Genomic DNA, 23,669 nt, shown 5'->3' with positions numbered 1-23,669 from the left:
TACGTAATTAGACCACTGAAGAACCGCCATACTGGTACAAATGACCTAGTAATTTGTGTCACCATCTCCCGGTCTAATGGCAACTTCTGCAAACGATAATGTCAGGTAAAAGTGGATCTTTTGCGACCTGCAACTTTACTTATGACGGGAAAAAGGAAGTAGAAGCCTTCCTAGCTGCAGTCACGGTATATAAAACAGCCGAGAAGATGAGCGACTCTGATGCGTTGCAAGGACTCCCATTACTTCTTCGGGATGAGGCAGCAATAGGGTGGCAAAGCGTGAAACATAATGTTTCAGTATGGGAGGATTTCAGCAACAAATTGCGTCACACGTTTGCACCTAGGAGACCAGCCTTCATGATATCACCAAATTATTCACGAAATCCCAGTACACTGCTACCATCACCGAAGCATTTATCTACAGGAAGAGGCCACTATATTCATTGCTCCCTCCCCCGGCACTCACTGAAACACAACAGATTGATCTATCTTTGCGCTCATACGCTTGGACATAAGGAACCGCATGCCCCGTGACTGTGGTAACATTTGAAACACTTCTACAAACGGCACCCGGAATCGAGGAAACTAGAGGAATTTAGCAGTACACACGGCACTTTATTGATGATCCTGAGGTGCAGCACGACTTGTATTTGGAAGTTTGCTGTTTTTGAAGCTGCCATACTCATAGAAAGTGGCAATAGATACGAGTACTCCTATAAAGAAGAAATAAAATCTCACTTATTTTTTTGGTTATTTGTTTACTTCCCAAGATTTGCTGACTTCATGATGAGAGACGCTCAAATAAATGTTCATCTCGGGAAGACGTCGAGTTATCTCCGCAATGTGCAAGCCCCCGATTCAAATAGCTGGGATATATGTATCGACTCAATCGACGCGGTGGCTCGTATTATAAATGCCCAAAAACAGCAGTTAGGTAAGCTAATTGAGCGAAACCAGAATGAATACAACACTAAGGGATAGTCTTATTATATATTTGACTAGTGAACCCAATGGATAGTAAATAATTGAATATGGGAATAAGGACAGGGAAATAAAACATCATAAAAGCTTAATACAAGTTTTATAATAGTCTTATAAATACGAAAATATATTGATACATATTGTATGGCATAACTTAAGGCAATACATGACTAACAACAAGCTCAAACACCTTCCACTTCTTCTTTCATAAGTCTCACAAGTTGGGTGAACTTTTTACCGTCGAATATAAGTACCTGTAATTGAACAATTTCAACATAAAAGCAATTTAAATAACAATCATATATGCTAGGTTTAAATCCACGCTTCTGTAGTCACTTTTAATTTTTATTCCCATAAACTTTCACATTTATATATATTAGTAGGATAATAAATATAAAAGTAGACATATAACTCTATAAAAGAATAATACCTTTCTATATGGTGTCATGGCGCCTCCTTCGTAGTCCCACTGAGACAACTCAGCTTGTTCAGTCACATCCACATCAAAACTAGCTAAAGCTTCTTCCGTCAATGGTTTTTCCTCTTGATTCGCGAAAAGCACATCTGTTTCGTCTTCTGAAATATAAGTCACACTAAATATTGATGATGTTAAAATTTGTAGTTCCAGTATTAATGTGATGTGATTTTTCATGTCATGGGTGCAACCTTGACAGTTGACATCTTAAAATAGTAATAATTCTTATAATAATAATAGATTTAAGACATTTACATTTCTTAATAGATTTAAGACATCACTGTAATTCCCCAGGGTAGTATTAGGGTAGTACTTAAACAAGTCTAGGTCAAATTATGTCAAAGATAAAATTATGAACAAAGATTTTTTTTAATTGAAGTAACAGAAAAATTAATGTTAGTGTAATGTTAATTAATAACAATCTACACACCTACGTACTAAAAAAAAATTCTATGACAAAGCTCAAATCTACAAGTATCGTAGTTTCTCAGTAAAGTGTTATAAGTTATTATCATCAACAACTTACCACTTGTTTTATATGTTTTGCATATCCAAATGAGATATTGGAATGTATAAGGCATGTTTTTCTTAACTGCTTTCTCTATTTCTGACTGAAGTGAGGAGAAGAGAGGCACACTTATTGCCGCTGGAATGTTTAAAATCCTGAAAAATAGTTTCATATACATAAATAATCATTGCAGGATTCGAAATTAAATTATTTAAGTTGTTATAATTGTTAGTATTTATTTCTACTATTTTTTTTGATATATGCCAAATATCAAGATTATATTAAAAAACTACAAAAAGCTTTGGGTACAATGTCCATTCTACAGCTGTTAATATTGAATTAATACAATGTTAAATAAAACAAAAACAAAATTATGAATATGTTGGAATAAAAACATACCTCTCATTAATTACAAGACCCACTTGGCTCCCATCATCGGACAATATCTTGTTGACTAGTGCTTTGGTCTTCTCATCAGCATTTCCATCGGCCAGTGTGGTTAGCAGTGTTCGGATTTGTTTTACGCAGGATTCTTCCTGTGATCAAATTTACAAAAAGAAGCACAATAAACTTGCTAAATTTCTGAATGTGATTACATAAGCTAACATGTGAGGAAGCTTGATAATGGTAAAATAATTTTAAGTAGTTGTTAAGTTTATTTAGTAGATACAAAAATACAAACTCTTATAATATAGATTAATCCACACATAATTTATCAAGTGAATAATTATTCCATTATATGGAATTGGATTCCATATTTCCTTTGAATATGAACAACTTTTTAGCTTCATAGGGTATTAAATCTATATTTATAATAATTATACTAAAGTGTTTGTATCTTGGAACAAGATAATCTGTATAATCCCTCTATATGAATTATATGTGTCCAAGGTTGAATCCAGTTTGACTGGCAGTGTTTTCATAACTCACCTTTCTTTTTGTGATATTTATGACTGTAGTGACTCCAAACACTCCATCACCAACATCATCATCATCATCTTCATCAATACCATCATCTAAGCACTGTTTTACAACACTTCCTACATAGTTTTGTGCTAAAAAAATAAAATATAATCATTTATGGCATTCTAGCACACATGGCAGGAATGGGACAAGCTCACTCCGAGAAAGGTACCAGAGCCCTACAGAAAATTGGGGTCAAATAGTAGCATGCAAATGCTACTGTTTTGTTTAGTGAGTGTGGGAGCTGGATATCTTTTTCACCACATGCAGAAGTCCATTCTTTTATCTTCTTATCAATCCCTTTTCTTATGCTTTAAAAGTTTTTGCAGTACAACCTCTAAAAATGTTCTTGGGTGGCGCTTGGCATCAGGTAAACTACCAGGTTCTCGGATGCTACTTGTTTAAATTATAATTTGCTTGGTCAAATGAGGAGTTTTTTCCCTTAATTCTTAGTCTCCTTATAATATTTTTGTATCATATTTTAGGATATTCACACTTTTTCTGTTTTCATGTAATTCGGTTTTGACTTTATTTAATTGTATAACAAAACTCAATAGTTTTCCATTATAAGATTGTATCAAAGCTTTTAGAAGTGTGAAAGAAGATATACTTACATATAATTATTTGAGCAAGTGCTCCCAAGTCAACATTGGATTTTAAAAACAATTGCCGTAATAATTGTTTTATTCCGTGGAAATCACAGTCCTCTGGATTGCGACCCTCAAAGTCAGTTTGAAGTTCCTATAAATAAAATATTTTTAGTTAAATATATGTATAAAATGGATTTCGAGATCGGAGACATTACTCGTACACAATTTCTATTGGAAATAAATTTTCAAAATTAGTTTTTCAACCATTCGCAATCAATAAAACAGGAATTTTATGAACAATAACGATACAGAACTTCTAGCACAAAATACCATGTGCCCTATAGGTTATGTTACACTTGCCTTTTCTCCTACATAATTTCCATCAGAGTCAACATCGGAATCTCTTTCACTACCCGATTCTTGTTCTCCTTCGCTTTCGCTATCGTGTACTATCTCTTTGTTTCTTTTGTTCGACATTTTCACACGTTTGCACGCCGACACCAACAAAAACAAAACTTGACGGCTGTTTGCCGATTTAGAAGTGATTATTGAAAATTGAAAAATGTCAATTGTCAAACGCTATTCAGATTTACACAGAAAAAAGCGTGTTAAAAAATAGGACCATACACAGATAATAAATACAATTATTCCTCATATTGCAATAAATAATAATAAACTGATTTTTTTTTAATTGAAACTCAAGAATTAAATAATGTTAAATTTAATTTTTAGTTTCATAGCATTGAATTTTAACATAAACTATGATAATATTTGACCGCCTTCTTGGTACAGTGATCGCATGATCACTAGCTTAGCTACTTGTCCGTAAAGAAAATCCATCAGTCAAACAGATGTACATCATCTGCCCCATACCACACTAGAGGACACGGGACTTCTTTATGATAATATTTGTATCATACCATTTATTTTTCACCAGTGGATATCGTGTGTATATATGCATTATTATACCTACCTATTCATCACCCATTTTATTCCTTTTAGTGTTAACTACGTAACATTTGGTATAGTGGGAAATTTAATGAATTAAGATAATTTACCTTTATTAGATTTTATTGTCTCACGAACACTATATCTTTTTGTTCATATTTTACCTTATATTATATTTAGACAATATTGGCCATCGGAGCAATCAAATATTATACACCAAATACACAATGTAGTTCTACGAGGTCTGTTTAGGATTAACGTTTAGGATATTATGAAAAAGTATGGTGACAATTATTTTTTAATATCAAACGTAGTTTCGTAGTTTAATTTTAACAATACCCGCGACATGCTACCGCTAAAAGCGGTTCGGGGTTCGGTGCGATACGCGGTCGGCGGGCGGGCTTTTTAAGTAGTTATTGACTTGTGAGATTCTGGAATATTCCCGGGCTTTCTTTTGCGGGACTCCTGGGTATCTATGCGTACAATCTTCATTCAAAAAAATTAAATACCTATAAAAAAGAACGCTGCAGGAAATTTTATGAAATCCTTTTGAATTACATTCGTCGCATTAAATTACTTTTGATCAAAAAACAATTCGAACAACATAACTTAAGAAAGCATAAAAACTGAAATGACAACTAGGTATTGCTAATATTTTCAATTATTTGCAAGAAAATAAAATATCAGTTTATAAATATCATAAAATTGTAATAGTGTAATACGCGTATATCAGTTTCATATTCACATGGTAAGTTCACACAAATAATCGAATACCTACACCTGTGTGCGAATGACATAACAATAAAAAGTGTGTGACATGCAAGAAATTGTTTTATCATATAATATTTAAGTGATAGCTTTTCACCCGCGGTTTTGATCGGAGGATTACAAAATTTTGTACTTCTGGATTTTTTGAAAGGAGGCTGATGACTATGGCTATGATAATTCGTATATCTCCTCAACTACTTCTACCTATTACCTTACCCCTAACTGTTTGTAAAAAATAGCCTGTAACTCGATAAAGATAAAGATATACAAAGAACAATACAATACAATTACGACTAATACAATTTTTAAAACCAATCGATTAGATATTTAATTATTATTAATTAACAAACGTTCGTTCTTTTTTATATGAGAGTACTAAAAAGCATCTTATCAAAAAAAGCGTAAAATATTTTCTCTAATATTAAATTAGATACTAGTAATACGATAGGTTTATACTTTTCACTGAATTTTGTGATCAATTTCCGCCCTAACTACAAGTAATAAAACCGACTCAAGTTTAAATTTGAAGTGAGAAAGTTAACAAGTTCTTGGACATTTTAACTGGCCGGATAGAATTTCAATAGCGTTGATAATAGAATTTGTTTTCAATTCTTCTTGTTTTCAAGGCTTCTTACATTTTTATGATATAAAATGTTGTGTATTTAGGTATTATCTATTAGCTATTAGCTGAGAAACTGTTTTTTTTTTTATGTAACCGTCGCCAATGGAGGTGGGTCGCCTGATGGTAAGCGCTACTACCGCCCATGAACATTTGGAGAAGCGTAAGTTCGTTTGCAGACCTTGCCGACTTCGAATTGGAAAGGGATTAAGGAAGGATTGATGATGGGAATAAAGGAAACGAATGGGAAGGGTAAGGAAAAGGATATGGGCCTCCTTCTCCCCCACTCACCGAACGAAACACAGCAGTATGCTATTTCACGCCGATCCTCTGTGGAAGTGTGGTACTTCCCCGGTGCGAGCTGGCCCAATTGGTGCCGAAGCGTGCTCGACTACCACAAATAAAAAAATAAAATTGAAGTGTTATAATTTTTATACTAGCACTAGCGGTCCGCCTCGGCTTCGCCCGTGGTACATATAAAGCATATAGCCTTCTATAAAAAATGGGCTATGTAACACTGAAAGAACAATTACGGATTATATTTCAAATCGGAGCAGTAGTTCCTGAGATTAGTGCGTTCTAACAAACAAGTCTTTTGTTGCTAGATGCTTAAATTTTTGGTTGTTTACTCCGACAATCGCAAAATTACTCTCAATCAAACTTTTAACATTTGTAGTAATTTGTTGTCGAAAAGCAAAACAGATATGACGAATACATTTAAGGCTACGTCTGCACAGACAGGCGGCTTGCGTCTAGTCATTAGTGGCTAGAATTCTAGTTACTAACTCCGTGGAGAGGTTGGCGTGGTGAGTCGTTAGTGTGTTAGTCATTTGTGGTATATAATTTAGTTAATAACTGTTTTATTATTATTATAAACTGAATGTTAATCATTTTGTGAAAATGAAATCTATTTTGATTGAGCTCTGTACGATCAAATAGAGCCGGTTAATTTTTTGGATGACCTTGATATTTTACATAATTGCAAAAATGTCTGTATAAATAACGGACCTATTGACCAATTATGACCATTTTGTGAGCAATTCGGAGCACTGTCTCAATTATTAAATTTCTCAATTTGCCCCCCTAGATAGATGGAGGCTATAGGAGGCTAACTCTAGGCGACAAGCAAGCTGCCTCTTTGTGCGCACGCACCCTAAGTAAAACTCTATCTAAACTTGTGCGTCATTATTATTTCTACAATAAAAATAGTTTCTATTAGACTACATGGATGTTAAACTTAGGTATGTACATCACGGACAAAAAAACATTAATGAATATACATTTTAATCATAAAAACCCTACAGAGGATCTCTGGAATTTCGATAGAAAAGATTGATTTGGATTCTAGCTCGCTTTTAAAGCGCTATTTACTCAATGAACTGTTACCTGTTCGTAAGCAATAAACTTTATCCAATAAGGTATTAAATGGAATGTGATTGCGGTAAAGGAAAGAGATTCCGAGACACGATGTCGCTCTATATTGAAAAAACCTAATGAATTTCTTGGCACTCTTAAAGAAAGGTCGTTTCTATTATTTATTAAGTAGATTCGAATTATACCAGCGCTCCACCCCGTCCATGCCTGTGAATTATATAATATCCTATACCGAGCACTCAGGGTTAACATAGATTACAACGAAGATTAGCGTGTTCATTGTTCAAACAAACAAACAAACAAACAGTTCAGCTGTATATGATATAAATAATAAGTATAGGAAATAATTGTACACATAGTAGAGTAAGTAAATGAAATGCTAATAATATCTACATATTTATTATGAGTCTTCAGTGGCTTATAAGAAAGTGCAAAGAGCGTAATTGAACATTATTATTCAAAGAAAATAAGTAATACCTAGTATAGTATTATGCTATCTGTGGCAATACTCATTATTCATATATGTTTTTTAATATATGTGTAAAAAATCATGGATTATAAGTGTTTATCAGAAGAGTGAAATACGACCACGATGTTTTAATTATCTGAAAAAGAAAAATGAGATTAAATCAATTAATTCTTATCTATGAAAAAGCTTACATAGTAATGATAAAATATTCTCCTAAGTAATGTCGTCGATTCCACACTGCTTAAAGACAAAAGTCTTCAATCAGTGCGTCCTAACAGAGAACTATGCTCGGTATTTCTCTGCGGGATGAAATCCGAAACAAAGTTATTCGCTAGAGAACAAAGGTTATCGACATAGCTCAAAGCATTAGCAAGCTGAAGTGGCAATGGGTTGGTCACATTTCTCGAACGGATAACCGTAGGGGTAAACGCGTTGTAGAGTGGAGGCCGCGACTCGGCAAGCGTAATGTAGGACGCCCTGCAGCAAGATGGAGTGTATGTCCAACAGTGAACGGAGAAAGGTTGAAGAGAGATTCTTCGAAGTCACATTTATACTAGCTAGGTTGTATTGATTATATTATGTATAAAATATAAACGAAATGGGAAGCTTGTGTAAAGAATAACATAAATTTTCTTTGTATTATATCAATTATCTTAAATAGCCTACCGTTGTATAGCTTTCCAAGGAAATAATAGAAAACCCGTATGTGGTAACAAATACTTCATGTTGTGATCTGCAATAAAATGACATAAAAATTAATTGTCAAATGGGTTGTTATAGGTAAAACTCGAGAGATTGATATTCGGCCGACGATGAAGTATCTAGGACTTGTGTTGGATAGTAAGTGGACCTTCTACCCTCACTTTAAATGTCTATCACCTAGACTTATGCGAACAGCAGGTGCATTGAGCGGTTTGCTGCCCAACATAAAGGGACCGGATCAGTCGTGTCGCAAGCTGTACGAGGGAGTTGTGCGTTCGATGGCCCTTTATGGCGCTCCTGTTTGGGCTGATTCTTTGACATGCCGGAATATCACTCTCTTGAGAAGACCTCAGAGAATGATGGCTGTCAGAGTCGCCCGAGCATATCGCACAGTCTCTTTTGATGCAGCTTGCTTGCTTGCTGGATGCCTTCCCTGGGATTTAGACGCTGAGGTTTTTTCGTCCGTTTTTCACTGGCAGGAGGAGACAGGGCAGCGTCAGATCCTAGAAGTAAGCAGGCGTAGAATCCGACTGCGTCGTCAAGCGATAGAGGCTTGGGCTAGAAGACTTGCGAACGCGCAGTATGGGATAGTATCCATTCAGGCGATACTACCCGTCTTGAATGTGTGGATGACACGGCGCCACGGCTCCCTATCTTTCCGTACGACACAGATATTGACGGGGCATGGTTGCTTCGGAAAGTATCTGTGTCGAATCGGAAAGCAGCCAAATGCTGCCTGACACGGCCCAACACACGCTCGAGTCGTGTCCAGCCTGGAATGCTGAACGGGATGCACTCATAGCTGTAGTTGGAATGGACCTCTCGCTTCCAACTTTAGTTGCGACAATGTGTGAGAGAGAGGACGCGTGGAGGGCAGTGCTTTCTTTCTGTGATGCAGTGATGTCACAGAAAGAAAGTGCTGAGCGCGACCGGGAGCGCAGGAATCCCGTGCATCGCAGAGTACGTCGCAGGGGAGGTCGGGTATAAGTATCCGATGTACCCTTGGTTTCGGTTTGCGTTCCTAAGGGAGATCCCGGGAACCCCTCATTACCTGCGCCGAAGTAGGCCACCGTGAGGTTTTAGCCAGTAAGAGTCTGGCATAACCGTTGCTACTACCCCCGAAGTAGCAAGGTATCCATGCAGGTTTCCCTCACGTTTAAAAAAAAAAAAAAAAAAGGTAAAACTCGAGAGCGGGTTGATTAATACCGCTATTTTTTAAGTTTTTTTTAAGGCACAAGGAAGGTTCTAATGGAGAGTAAAAACATACCACGGATGAAGCTGGGGCGAACTGTTAGCTTTAAAATGCTTGTCGATCGCATACGTTTCATATATTTTTATTTCGTTTGTCGTAATTCCACAAAAACATCTTATGAGAGTATTAAAAAGGTTATATTCAAAATGTTATATTCGCAAATAAACGTTTTTGAAGAACATAATGATGAATATATAAAACGTGTGACGCTTTAATACTTCTTACCTATGTAACATTATCAGAATCAAGCTTTTGATTCTCTTTGAGACGTTGTACCACCCACTTTCATATAAAGCGATTGCGACTTCCTTACTCTGGAATACAAGTTCAAATGAAACATTTCATTTATGTGAGTTCCGAATTACTTTGACAAACACAGATCCTCTTTTCTAAGACTGTTATAAAGTTTAATTAGTCTTTTAAATAATGAGGTCTTTTAAGTAGTAATTTCCTTTGTTGCATTTATAATTTTGGTAAAGGAATAAAACATACATATTTTGTATGAGGTACATAATATTATTTATTACGAATAATAACGCGAACATTAGTTTTATATACTGAAAGGATAACTTACAGAATCAAGTAGACTTTGCCCATACCAACACAACAACCATATTTGGGTCATAGAAGATAACAGGAAGATTTTAAATTTTAATTCATTCCATTCTTCCAGGTACTGTAAGTTAAATTGCGAAATAATTAGTTTTCCTACAAGATACGTGATGCATATTATATCTACAGGTTAATATGAAGCATATTGAATTTATCGTCATTTTATTCTTTCTAATACAGGTTTGCAGGTTTTCTTCTTCCAAATATTCGACTATCAAATGGAATGAAGAAAATATTGATGACAGTAATAAAGAGAAGGACTGGGAAGGGTAAGGAAAAGGATAAAGACCTCGGGCTCCCCCACTCAGCAAACGAATAGCAACTATTTCACGCCGGTCCTCTGTGGGGGTGTGTACTTTACCGGTGCGAGCTGGCCCAATTCGTTGCCCAGCGTGCTCGAGTTCCACGATTAAAACCTTATTTATTATTACTCTAGAAAGTCCTAGTTTCTTGTTAAAATTTTAAACACTTATAGTCACAAAAAATAAACCTTCATAAACAAATACGTACAACGATGCAAATTCCACAGAAACATATTATAATGGAGCTGTTCATGAAGTTCACCAACATAGAAAAATTAAACATGTTTTCGACTTCGCCCGATATCCTGTTAATACATAAAAGAATCAATTAAATAAACAAGCACGTATAAATACATTTCATAGGAGGCTAATAATGAGAAATCTAACAATGTTTGTAATCTTCTCTCTTTATCCTAAAACTAATAAAAATCCTACTAATATTATAAATGCGAAAATTTGTAAGGATGTGTGTGTGTTTGTTGCTCTTTCACGCAAAAACTGATAAACCGATTGCAATGAAATTTGTTACGTAGACAGCTGGGCAAGTGGAATAAAATATAGGCAACTTTTTATCCCAATATTCCAACGGGATACGGACTTACGCGGGTAAAACCGCGGGGCGCAGCTAGTATAGAGATACGTATGAAACTATTGCGTTATTTAAAAAATTTGATTAATTCTAAAAAATGTGAATGCGGCTTATATGAATCAATAATTACTTTTATTTAATGTACATGTTGCTAATACTTAAAACTCACCGTATAAGGGATTGGTGACGAATAACAATATCTCTTAATTCGTTCATATGCTTTCTTTCCCATTCTTCTGCTGTTAAAGAATCTAATTGTGGCTCATTTTTGCGGATCGCTTCGCTATATTTACCTTTCAACGAAAAGGTATGATAAAATCATAATTTTCCATAAAGTTTTATATTAAAAGATCTGTTAATACATGGTGCTAATAAATTGTGGTTGCCAGAGTCAGTGTCTTATAACGTAGGTACTATTTAGCTCAGTTTGTTGAAATAATTTAGTATGAAGGTATACTATGTATATTATACAGATATGTCATTACGTCTGTCCTTAAGATAGTAATATAGTATTATAATATCTTCGTTAACAAATCGAGACATGATATCCGATCTTAATTATATGCTTTATAAGGTTTTTATTGTAAGGCTTTGTGTGAAAATCTGTAAGTTTATTTTTGAAGGATGAACAAATGTTCTTCTTAATTCTTCTTTAAAGTTTAAAATCTTGACACTATTGTTCAAAGTCAGAAAAGTAGAAATAATTTGTTATCAATTGACTTCCTACCTTAAATAAGCAGTAATCATACTTCCTACTAATATTATAAATGCGAAAGTTTGTAAGCATGTGTGTGTGTTTGTTGCTCTTTCACGCAAAAACTGCTGAACCGATTGCAATGAAATTTGGTTCGTAGACAGCTGGACAACTGGAATATCATATAAAGCAACTTTTTATCCCGATATTCCTACGGGATATGGAGTTACGCGGATGAAACCGCGGGGCGCAGCTAGAATTGAATCCTATCCCCTATTGTTTATAACAATATGGCATACATACCTAAGGGAAAATCACTGATGAGTTGATCATCAGTAGGCACGTATATCATCTGCCGAATTCTCAGTGACAAAAAATCAAACTGCAGTGTGATGTTACTTAGAAAGATGAAGAACAAAAGATCACTTGACAGCATGAAGAATACTATGCTCATACCTATTGGAATAGATTATATTCTAACTTCGTTAATAAAAATCGTGTTGTTATATATGTAGCAAGGCATATAAAGGGATATGCGGCTGTAAGAAACTCGTTTGAAGGTTGGAAAAACTCAGATTAAGGTTTATAGGAGAGGTTGGAAGACAAATAATTATAAATGACAATATCTTATTAAGTATGTTAAGTGCATATCCTACTAATATTATAAATGCGAAAGTTTGTAAGGATGTGTGTGTGTTTGTTGCTCTTTCACGCAAAAACTACTGAACCGATTGCAATGAAATTTGGTACGTAGATAGCTGGACAACTGGAATAACATATAGGCAACTTTATATCCCGATATTGCTACGGGATACAGACTTACGCGGGTGAAACCGCGAGGCGCAGCTAGTTTGTAATAATTACAGTATATGAACGCTAGTTTATACGTTAAAGTATTACAATGACTAGTAGTAGGTACATTTTGTAATATTTAATATCGCTTACCAGAGATTAGAAGAAAACATTTAGATTAAAAATTATGAATTTAAATTCCGATATAAGAAGCTGTAATCTGACTTTTAAGTCAAGATTCTTTTCGACAACAAGGGCAATAAAGTTAAAATCAATACCGTCTAATCTCAATAAACCTTACTGTTAAAATTCAAGTCGCTCTATGAAATAACTGCGAACATAAAGCTTCTATACTAACATTCATACTATCATTAGATATTAAATTCTCGGATTACTTCTACTTGAGGTCCGTAAAGTTTATAGAATTTTTTAAACATTTATAACGTCTCTATATCACTTTTTTATAAATATGTTTAAACAGTGAATATATACAGCCTACGTTTTTATTGCCTTTCACATAGAACTAGAGTACAAATAAGGCTGAATATTGGCATGTAGATTTATTTTGGTCGAGTATTATCAGGCAAATTTTGCCTTTATGACAACTGTATATGGTGTATTTTTAAATTAAATTATCTATGCAAACTCACATGCATTCGTCTGTATCAGAAGTATGAAAGGATACGCTTTGAGTTGATATTCGTCGAATGGCAATACATATTTAAAAGCCAGTACTAACGGTGCGTCTATTCCAAACATCCGTTTAATGATTTGAAAATATGGCGGGAAATTGTAAAAAAATATAAGGCCCATGTTGCACCAGAAGTAACCTGAAATAAGTATTTATATTCTATTACATGAGAGTGGCAACTGTAAGATGTAACACTATCGTAGGTAAGTGTATGAAATGTTACAAGAAATATATACCTAATATGAAACCTAGGAATTGTATAAAAATCAAAAACTGTATTTTAGAAAACATTTTAATCATTGTATAAATTCCTAAGAATTTCATATAAAATCCGTTATTGTAGGCCAGAGCTTATTGGAAATAAAATTAAATAATCTTTAAAGTATAGTATGGAGTTCTATTGCCCTCGTATTTTAAATATTTTCTAATACACAAGGTAGATAAGTTAGAAAACACGTAAAGCATTACCTTTTACAACGATATTCATTTGTTTCATCATTTTACGAGCAATCTTCTGTTTGTCTTCGGACATTTCTCCCGTTGGCCACATTTCCTTTAGTTCGAAAATAATACGTTCAAAAACTGCTGTGTTGCGCACTATTTTGTATGATTTCGATGAACCTGTATAAAAACATATAAAAATTTAATTTTAATACAATAATAGGTAAGGGATTAATATCAAAATGGAATAAGCCATTCGAAAGTTATAATTATAATTAGAAAAATAACAAATTTATGGAATTACAGAGGATGTCAATTTTCGTTTGAAATTCAGAAGTTTAGGTGTGGTACCATAATTTCTTGATATCCAAAAAACTTTCATTTCGTATGAGTCATAGACAACAAAAAAGACAAAAAAGGCATGAAATATACGTAGTCATGTACTTATAGCCATATTATGATTAGTACGGTAATATAGTCACTTTAAAATAAAAGGTACCTACCTTTACAAAGACGAATATCATTTTGATATTTTAGTTATAATACTTACCAACTGCGACAAAACCAACGCAAGGCATCACGACTACCAAGTCCTCAAACTTGCGAGATTTTAGAAATGTGATTGTCATATTAGATGTACCCATCAAACATAGTGTAAACGCCATCCAATAATAAGAGACACATAAAAGCCTAGAAATGTGTACGATTTTGTTACAAAATGTAGACAGAATAGGATTATTTTTGGTTTTTTAATTGATTCCGAAATAGAAACTTCCTTATTCTATAATCAATTATAAACATATAGAAAAAAAAACTCCAACCTCATGTATTTACTGTCATTGCAGTTAATGCGAATTCCGGATAATTTCGCAGCAACCTGCGGCAGTTTATACTGGTCGTCGTAATCTTTTTCACAATAAGTTAAATTTCCCTGTTAAATACACATTTTTTGGTCAATATTTAACGCTAAAGAAATTATAATAATATGATATCTTTTGAGGTAGGAGCAATGTGGACGTATATATTTAATTCCAATCACTGGTTATATTAAATTCCAGTGTAGGTACCTGATCGGTTGTCAATTTATGTATATTCTTCTTAGAAAATAGTTTCTGTATAAACTTTGCCATCTTTTTAACGAATGGTTTATATCAAAACGAAAGAGAACGAAAGAATGGCTTATATCAATAGGTCATTCCTTTATATACGAGTTAAGAAAATAAATATTTAATTAACCGTTGTGTTTAATACAGTATACTGTCTGTGATACGGGGCTCCCGTATAAAAAGGGCTCCCTAACGTGTATGAAATAAATTAAAAATAGATGGTTGATCAAGGTAAGTAATTTTTATAATTAATAAGAACCTAGATTGCAAGTATCCATTGTGAGAAATAACCAGATTAATTGCCAATCTTTTAATGCAAATTTATAACTATATCATATATTATACTTACACTTTTTCGTTTTTTAAATATGAAATGAAATGAAATATTATTACACACATAAAACATTAAAATTAGGAAAAAAAAACTGGACATATCATGCATAGGTATGTGTATATATAATATATACTGTTATGTCAGCAGTTATATACATATGTCATAATTTTATAACTTCACTTTACATCCGCTTTCCTCACAACTTCAACGCAATAAATGAATTATTCGCATTTGAATAATTTATTTATTTATTTTTTCATTTTGTTGTTTATCAAACTCAACCAGAACCCGACCAGGGATATCTAAACAGCAGCAAGGACAATCTTAGAATAACATAACCATATAAACTTACTGAAAGTTTTACAAAAATTAAACTACAGATAAAAAGTATTCGTATATCATTTACGGGACTAACATTGACTGTGGGCCCCAAAATTTTGATACAGGGACCTCTTAAGGCACGCTACGCGACTGTGTTAATTACATGCTTATAAATGGTCATGGTATGGTATCAGTGTATATGCAACCACTCGTTAATTTAATTATTGTTTGAGGTGTAATGGTGTTAGGTAAAAGTTGTAATTAGTCACAAGTGGTTAAGCGTATGTATGTTTTCCCTGTTATATTATTATTTGTTGATTTTCTTTAACCTATTGTTTATTAATACATAGTACGTGATATGAATAAAAATTAGATGCAATTTTTAAGCGTCTAAAGATTCGAAACATTTCAGTAGTTAAAGGTTTACGGTCTTTCAATGCATTAGTCTTTTCATGTTGATCGTAAATGTCAGACGATACTAGTTCCATAAGAAGAAATATTATTTAAAACTTTTATTCGTTATTTATTCCTATTAATCTCTTATGTACTTAATTTTTTTTATTCCTTTCTTCTTTTTTAAAATCCAGTGCAGGTTCAGAAACTATAATCCTCAGTTAAATCAATTGAAAATCGTTAATTCATTCAAAAATCTATCGATCCGCACTAGTAACATGGAAAATGTTACTCTAATTGAAGACTTTCGAAAATAACAATTTTCTTCGATTACAAGCCACGTGATGGATTTTTCTTGTTATCGGCGTCTCGCATAATTAAATTATGAACGTGATCCACATTTCTGAAAAATGTCGTTTAATGATCGTAGGAAAAATCATACTGTATATTTTATCTTTGAATCAAGAATGAAAAAAAGAATGAGATATTATTGAAAATAAAAAATCGATACATTGTTCATAGTTTATAGTATATTGCGGATAGAAAGCCTACTTTTAATGATAAAAGGATTGATCAACTTTTAAATCATAACTTTTTTATGCCATAAGCGGGCAAGTGAGTTGGTGATTCACCTGTTGGTAAGAGATCACCACCGCTCATGAATCTTCTCAGAGTTAAAAAGAAGAGTGTGTCTCTCTGAATGCGCTGCTCGCTTCTATGGGGTAAAGAAAAGGATTGACGACGGGAAAGAAGGAATGGATTGGGAAGGGTGAGGAAAAGGAAAGGTCTCCGGCTTCCCCACTCACTGTACGAAACACAGTAGCATGTGACAAGTATATTTCATTGTTCCTAAGATTATCATAAAATGTTCTATTTAGACTTTTATATCCTGCAATCTAGCTAGGGAAACGTCGGCTTTATATATGTAAACTTTAAAAATATATGTAAGACAAACCGTTTATATAAACTAAATTGTAATTGCTATAAATTGTAAATTTAAAAATGTCAAAAATGTATGTATGTATGAAATAAATAAATGAAATGAAATATTATTATGAAAATCCTTCTTTTGTAAAACTAATTAAAATAATTAAATTCTAATGCTCATTGGAAAATCGGTCAACCGTAACTCCGATAATGGACGGATTTAGTACTTCGAAAAAAAAACTGAGGGAAAAATTATTCTCCATTAGAGTGTTAACAGGCTAAGAATACAAAATAGGAAAGCAGCTTAACCCTTATCTGAAAACTATATTAGTATTTTAGTCTAATACACCATGCAGTTAAATTTTTCTGCTCTTCTCGATCCGCATCTGGATTGGTAGTTGATGATTTTTCAAGACGAGTAAAGTAAACTGGGCAAAAATAACCGGAAGAATAGATATTTCAGTGCTGAGACGACGAATGACGCGGGTTCAAATTCCGCATCATGTTCGAGGAGATAATTCGAAAAAATTCTAATTTTTTTCCTTTTTTCATTTTTAGTTTTATAACATTTGAATGTTATAACATTAACTCAAAATGAAAGGAATGAAGTAAGTTTTTTCTTTATCCTATAAAATCCTACAATCGTATTATAACATACTAAGTGCGCCCCGCGGTTTCTCCCGCGTAAGTCTGTTTCCCGTAGGAATTTCAGAATAAAAGTTTCCTATATGTTATTCCAGTTGTCCAGCTGTCTACCTATCAAATTTCATTGCAATCGGTTCAGCAGTTTTTGCATAAAAGAGCAACAAACACACACACACACACACACCCACACATCCTTACAAACTTTCGCATTTATAATATTAGTAGAATTTTATTTACATAAGCAAGCTATGCTTATTTATGTATATGTATGTTCTTTAGGGTAACATACAACGTATCTCCATGGCAATAATGTCAATATTCTGAGAAGAATAGAAGAAGAAGAATGGAAAGTGAGGGCAAGTCCAATAATATAATACACACTTGGATCTTGTACACATGTTTTCATATAATGGGTTAAATATGCCCATATATATCAAAGAGAACATTTCAGGAAACGCGTTGTTAGTAAATAATGCATACATACGATAGGTAAGTGGTTTTTCCTGGTGGAAGTACCATAACTTCTCAGAGGTTCGATGTGAAATAGTATGATGTTACTAATACTTCGATGAGAGGGGAAGCCAGAGGTCTGTACTCATAACCCTTGTTTATTAAGATAATTTTATATGCCAGTCATTGAAATTGAAAATGAAAATTAAGCCAAACTTGAGTAGACAAAGGCATCCGCTTAATTACTCTTGTATCCAATCAAATATTAGCTCCATTGTTTGTAATTATTATTTGTACGAGTTACCGAAATTACTTCCTTAATAACCGTTGGCGTATTTGTGCAGACATTTCGGGATTTAATAAAGGCTGTGTGTGGATAGGGCGCCCAAAAAACAGTATGCTAAAGAACAGAAGAAAGTAGAGAATTTGAGATTAATGTAATATTAAATCAGCTTGTAACGTTTTAAGGGATCACCCGCTGTATTTATGCATCAATATTGTACAATTTGATGTTGAATATAAATTCATGATTATTATATCTCGATATTAAAAAGTTAATCAGAAATGCTTTAGAGGTAAGTATGTATTTTGTTTACATTGCTAATATGGTATTTTATAAATTTTATCTCAATCTTTATTTAACTAAAGTGACATTAGAATATCATAAAATCTCCAATCATCTGCTTTAACTCGACTTCTATAAAAACTCAACTATCTTACATAATAAAAATATAAAAGTCTATCGCAAAACGGATGAAAATATGTAAGCGCGAACGGAGCACGTGCACAACCTTATTGCTCGCGTGAGAGTTCATTGTTAATTATGTCGACCAAAAACGTAACAATTGTCCTGTCCTTACGAGGCGGCATAACGTCTTGTTTGATGTGACAACGTAATAACTTTTGATAAAGTTAAAGGCCAGTGCCGGCCAGTAAGAAGCGGGTATAATATACCTGTAGAACTAATTTCTTGAGCAAGTTATAGAGTACTAGCTGCGCCCCCCGGTTTCACCCGCGTAAGTCCGTATCCTGTAGGATTATCGGGATAAAAAGTTGCCTTTATGTTATTCCAGTTGCCCACCTGTCTACGTACCAAATTTCATTGCAATCGGTTCAGTAGTTTTTGTGTGAAAGAGCAACACACACATACTTACAAACTTTCGCATTTATAATATTAGTAGGATACTTATTCATGATAAACTTATATAATGTTCATGGGCTGAAATAGATTGTCTGGTCATAGTTGGAATGAACTGACAACTGTGGGCTTTTGGGGTTCTAGGAGTCTCTTATTTACTTTATTTTATTTATTTACAAAAAAGAGTACAATTTGTTGGGCGGCCTTATGACTTAGAAGTGGTGAACAAGCTGTCTCTTGTGCAGGATTGTAACAATTTCACCATTTGTCACTTTGATTTTAGCTCAAGTTATACATACTAGATACGTTTAACCATTTAGAAATTAAAAATTTATTTTCGCGTATATAAATTTTTATATTTGAAAAGACTATCAGATAGATCACAAGATGTGGATGCCTCCAGCTTAGTGCGTTTCTATCACAGATAACATAATACTGTACTAGTTTCTATGATCTAAAAATAATGTATATGTTATAAAAACAATAACAATCAATGAGTACTTTAAATTATATGAAAGTTTGATGTTGTGAGTAATGATTAATTTAAACATTTCTATTCCTGTGTATTTTCTTTGAGAGATAAATTACATTTAGAAGTTAAAAGAAACATTGGACGAATTATTTGCTACGGAACTAGTTAGAAAAATAAGCAAAATTTAATGGTGTTGCGTACTCAAATACAGTCTATACCAATATTATAAAGAGCATTTAGTTTGATGTTTCTACCAAATTTATAACTCTGAATTACTGGACTACTGGATGGATTCTGAACATTAGCTACATAATTCCAGACTGATATAGGCGGTACTGGGCGGAGAAAGGGTGAACTTAATCTAGAGTCTAGACGTTCTTGTGTGCCTTACTAAAGATATGGTAAATAAATGTGTGTTTATATACATATTTGGGTGGCGAGGATGCTTTATGCAAATTCGTCTTCCCATTATTGCCGCCTTAATCTACTCCCAATCGAATGAAGTCGCGGACACGCGTACTGAATTATAAAACTGTTCAATCAAAAGATTTATTTTAGACCACGCTCGCTGTTAAGTGTTCGGAACGTCGGGTTAATGAATAAATCGCGTTTAAATTCCGTTTAAAAGTCTTTAATTTCTAAATCAATTAACTTGATACGTATAATGACTAAAGGAAGTCAAAAGCAACATACATGGATTAATTGTAAGGAAAAATTTTATAAATTAATTTATCGTTTAAAGTATGGTATTATGTGAATTTTGAAGTGAGCGAATAGCGTTCAAAATACAGCTTTAAAATCATCATCACCATCATCACCAGCCCATATATGTTGCTACGGCTGGGACATAGGCCTCCTATGAAAGTTTAGGCTATAATCAGTTTTAAAATGCACCCTTTTAAATGAAAATTAGTCTTAAACCAAAGCTGAGAATAACTACGATATTTTATGTGAGCAAACTCTGCGAAAGATTTTGTTTGAGATAATTAAAAGAAAATGTCCCGCAGGCCCACATTGCCACAAATTACGGTATAATTATACCGCTTTATAATTTTACAAGAAAATTATGTTTTTGAAAGTATTTATGAAGAAAATAATTAGAAGATATCCGCAACCTGCAGGATAATATTAGATCTCAGTTTAACACAACGTTTATAAACGGAAAATGCCATGAAATTAGGAAATTAGGCTACTTGGTTTTTATGTGATTTAAAACTTATGAGATCTACTTAGGTGATCAAATGCTGATATTTGAAAAACATTTTTAGATTTTCGTAATGAATAACATACCGTAGAATATAATGTAGTCATAGTGCGAATAATAACTTTATATTGTTTGACTATTAAGTTTTATGGTGGTAATTGGTAAGATTAAGCGCTTATTAAATAACAAACAGGGGTATAAACCGATTATATTGTCATTGGTTCTGAAAATTATAAGAGACTAATTCGTCGCAGTGTGTTTATAAAAATCGCGTTGAAGTAGTTTGCCGGTTCAGAATAATAGCATAACTCAATAACGCTTTACGTACGGTAATGTAATGAAAAGTGTGTTATGCTACGATGTAAAGGCAATGGGATAGAAATGGGCTCGCGCCTGCGGACCTGTATCCAAAGATCATAAGCGTTCAGTCGTGCTGTCGGCATAAAGCGCGCCACTCGATCGCGCGAGTTTTGTAATGACATTACGTAAATGACATGTCGTTTCCCGCGCCTTTTGACATAAATGTAACGTTCAAAAGTTAAGAATGTTTAAAAATAATTTGTTTATTTAATCCTTTAAGCAGTGGCTGTGTTTTAGTGAATGGAAGTTATTTTTATTAGTTTGAACTTTGTGAAAAAGAATAAAAATAAAAGGTAAGAAAAAAAAAAATAAATAATTTAAACATTCACAGCGAACAATAAAATATTAATTTTCTTCACAGAAATGAAATAGTGTGTCTATTGATTAAATTACGCAGGTCCAGATTATTTTTATTATTTACCTGTCTAGATTCTTTGTCCTATCTATAACTACTAACTTTGCATCCTTCAGGTCTTAGAACTTTGTCATAGCATAGGTATTTTAAAAATAAATAAAAACAGCTACCAACATCCGGCTTCCCACTATTTTAATATTTGCGGGATCAATAACAATGATTCATGTGAATCAAAATCGAAGTCTATTTTAAATTGCTTTCTTTATTACGACGGACGGCGTTACGAGACGCATTCAGTATTTTTAATAAGTATTCGCTTCAATAACAATTTGATCGAGTGCTATCATCTGTTTCCAAATCTATAATGACATGTTATTATATAAATTCGAAAGAAGCTTTGTCTGTTCATATGACTGATTTGATTTATATGGACTTATATGCAGTTTCCGTAAAGGACAAAGGTGTCTTGTAGTCTTGGCAAACTTTTCTTAAAAAGTGTCCTTAATCCCGTGGTGAAAAAACATTTTTGATTCAAAAAGAATTATTAGAAGCGAAATTGGATCAACCATCTGTAGAAATAAAATCTTCGAAACGTCAATCTTTATTTACCTAAATATTTTAAAGCAAAAAGTTTAAAGAACAAATAGTTTCATCTAAAGAAACGATATAAAAGATTTTAAGTACTTTGCTTTGATTTATGCTATTTACTTAATTGTGGAAAAATGTTATTTACTTTAACTTATTTTCAGCAAGTGTTTACATTTGAATGCTAATACATATAATAAATTAAATAATAGCAAGTAGGCAGTTATAATCTTTATGAATAAAAATGAATCGCCAAAAGTGTTGGTAAGCATAAAACTCGAGAACGGCTCAGCAAAATCGGTAAATTTTTTTATACGTTTTATTTAAGACACAAGGTAGGTTATAATCGTCATAATATCATGTCAAGTTGTTAATACCTGTAGAATTATTAAGATTGAAGCCTTTGAACAATTATAAAGAAAGACTAGATAACATAAAAAATATTTTTTAATTGTAATAAATCAAAGAAAAAACTACATTTTCAATTAGGCTCACTAGTAACAATAATATATAAAGAAATCATTTTAGCTATTGAATGTAAAATCTGTGTTTTGATACAAAATTTATCAGAGTACTCGTAAACGTTACCCATATCTTTGACGGAACTTTTGAAATGATTTCAGTCTACAGAAATCCTACATCCCATCTTACTTCCTACTTCCTACGAATATTATATATGCGAAAGTTTGTAAGGGTGTGTATGTGTTTGTTACTCTTTCACGCAAAAACCACTGAACCGATTGCAATAAAATTTGGTACGTTGACAGCTGGATAAATGGAATAACATATAGCCAATTTTTTATCTCGATATTCTTACGGAATACGGACTTACGCGGCTGAAACCGCGGGGCGCCGTTAGTGTATATATAAAGGATTAAGAAGAGAAAGGAAAGAATTAAACAATAAGGATAATTGTTTATTAAATGTACATTAACATAAATAAGTAAATATAAAAAAACAATAGTTATAGTCTATTTGTTCTCGGTTATCCCTCAAATGGAAAAAAGATTATGCCTTATCATTAGCCCATAGTTGATGTTATAAGAATTAGGGTAGTTGGGTAACTTTTGTTTTAAATAATGAATTAGGGTCGCTCTATTTAAGCTCTTACCTTCTAGGGTCAATTAGGGTAACCAGTAGAGATTTCTAAATTGAAGCGAAACAAAGTTGAGAGTTTCATCTGCTAGAACTTTTACTTATTAAGGATATTACAGTACCTACTTATCTATAGTAATAAATAAACCTAAGAAGTTTTTTGTATTGTAATGCTTAAGATAAAATTTGGTTCAGAGATTGTTTGAGACCCAAGAAGGATTTAGGATGGTTTTTATCCCGAAAATCCCACGAGAATGGGAACTATACAGGATAATACCCTATATGTTACGGTACGGTAGCACGGTAGTGTTTATTCTTTCACAACGCAGATAAACGCGGAAAGCCAATGAAACATAAATCACACTTTAATGATTACGCATTTATTTAACAATAATATTTTGCATATAAATATGACTTCAGTCTGAAACAATTATAGAGGAGTTTATGTCGAATATTAAGTTAAAATTCAAGTATGATAATAATTTTTCATCTACTCTGCTTTTTGACATCTAATT

General features: G+C 33.2%; 2 protein-coding genes across 2 annotated transcripts; both read right to left on the bottom strand.

Annotated features, from left to right (window-relative positions):
• Window positions 1-1,066: 1,066 nt before the first annotated feature.
• LOC119837918 (protein BCCIP homolog) lies at window positions 1,067-4,077 on the bottom strand. Its single transcript, XM_038363709.1, has 7 exons — window positions 3,877-4,077; window positions 3,541-3,667; window positions 2,894-3,018; window positions 2,363-2,499; window positions 1,982-2,118; window positions 1,411-1,556; window positions 1,067-1,234 (listed from the first exon to the last, which is right to left on the bottom strand). Exons 1-7 carry the CDS (start codon window positions 3,991-3,993, stop codon window positions 1,163-1,165), a joined length of 861 nt encoding a protein of 286 aa, XP_038219637.1. The 5' UTR covers window positions 3,994-4,077; the 3' UTR covers window positions 1,067-1,162.
• A 3,696-nt stretch (window positions 4,078-7,773) lies between these two features.
• Window positions 7,774-14,899, bottom strand: LOC119838004 (odorant receptor 85b-like). Its single transcript, XM_038363815.1, has 12 exons — window positions 14,837-14,899; window positions 14,591-14,700; window positions 14,320-14,459; window positions 13,797-13,949; window positions 13,288-13,467; window positions 12,149-12,301; window positions 11,321-11,444; window positions 10,771-10,867; window positions 10,223-10,324; window positions 9,874-9,962; window positions 8,361-8,427; window positions 7,774-7,830 (listed from the first exon to the last, which is right to left on the bottom strand). The coding sequence occupies exons 1-12, from the start codon at window positions 14,897-14,899 to the stop codon at window positions 7,774-7,776; spliced, it is 1,335 nt and encodes a 444-aa protein (XP_038219743.1).
• Between the last annotated feature and the right edge of the window lie 8,770 nt (window positions 14,900-23,669).

Source organism: Zerene cesonia, chromosome 29 (genome assembly GCF_012273895.1).
Source record: "Zerene cesonia ecotype Mississippi chromosome 29, Zerene_cesonia_1.1, whole genome shotgun sequence".
NCBI lineage: Eukaryota > Metazoa > Arthropoda > Insecta > Lepidoptera > Pieridae > Zerene > Zerene cesonia.
Note: the sequence above shows the minus strand (reverse complement) of the source record. Positions and strands in the feature narration are given on the sequence as shown.

Coding starts and splice junctions, on each gene's coding strand:
- LOC119837918 (XM_038363709.1), bottom strand. CDS start 3,993: ATGTCGAACAAAAGAAACAAAGAGATAGTACACGATAGCGAAAGCGAA. Junction 2,500..2,893: donor TAAATATCACAAAAAGAAAG/GTGAGTTATGAA, acceptor ATTTGATCACAG/GAAGAATCCTGCGTAAAACA. Junction 1,557..1,981: donor CAAAACATATAAAACAAGTG/GTAAGTTGTTGA, acceptor CTTATATTTCAG/AAGACGAAACAGATGTGCTT.
- LOC119838004 (XM_038363815.1), bottom strand. CDS start 14,899: ATGGCAAAGTTTATACAGAAACTATTTTCTAAGAAGAATATACATAAA. Junction 10,868..11,320: donor CGTCACCAATCCCTTATACG/GTGAGTTTTAAG, acceptor ATGTATTAACAG/GATATCGGGCGAAGTCGAAA. Junction 7,831..8,360: donor CCTTGGAAAGCTATACAACG/GTAGGCTATTTA, acceptor TTTCTTTTTCAG/ATAATTAAAACATCGTGGTC.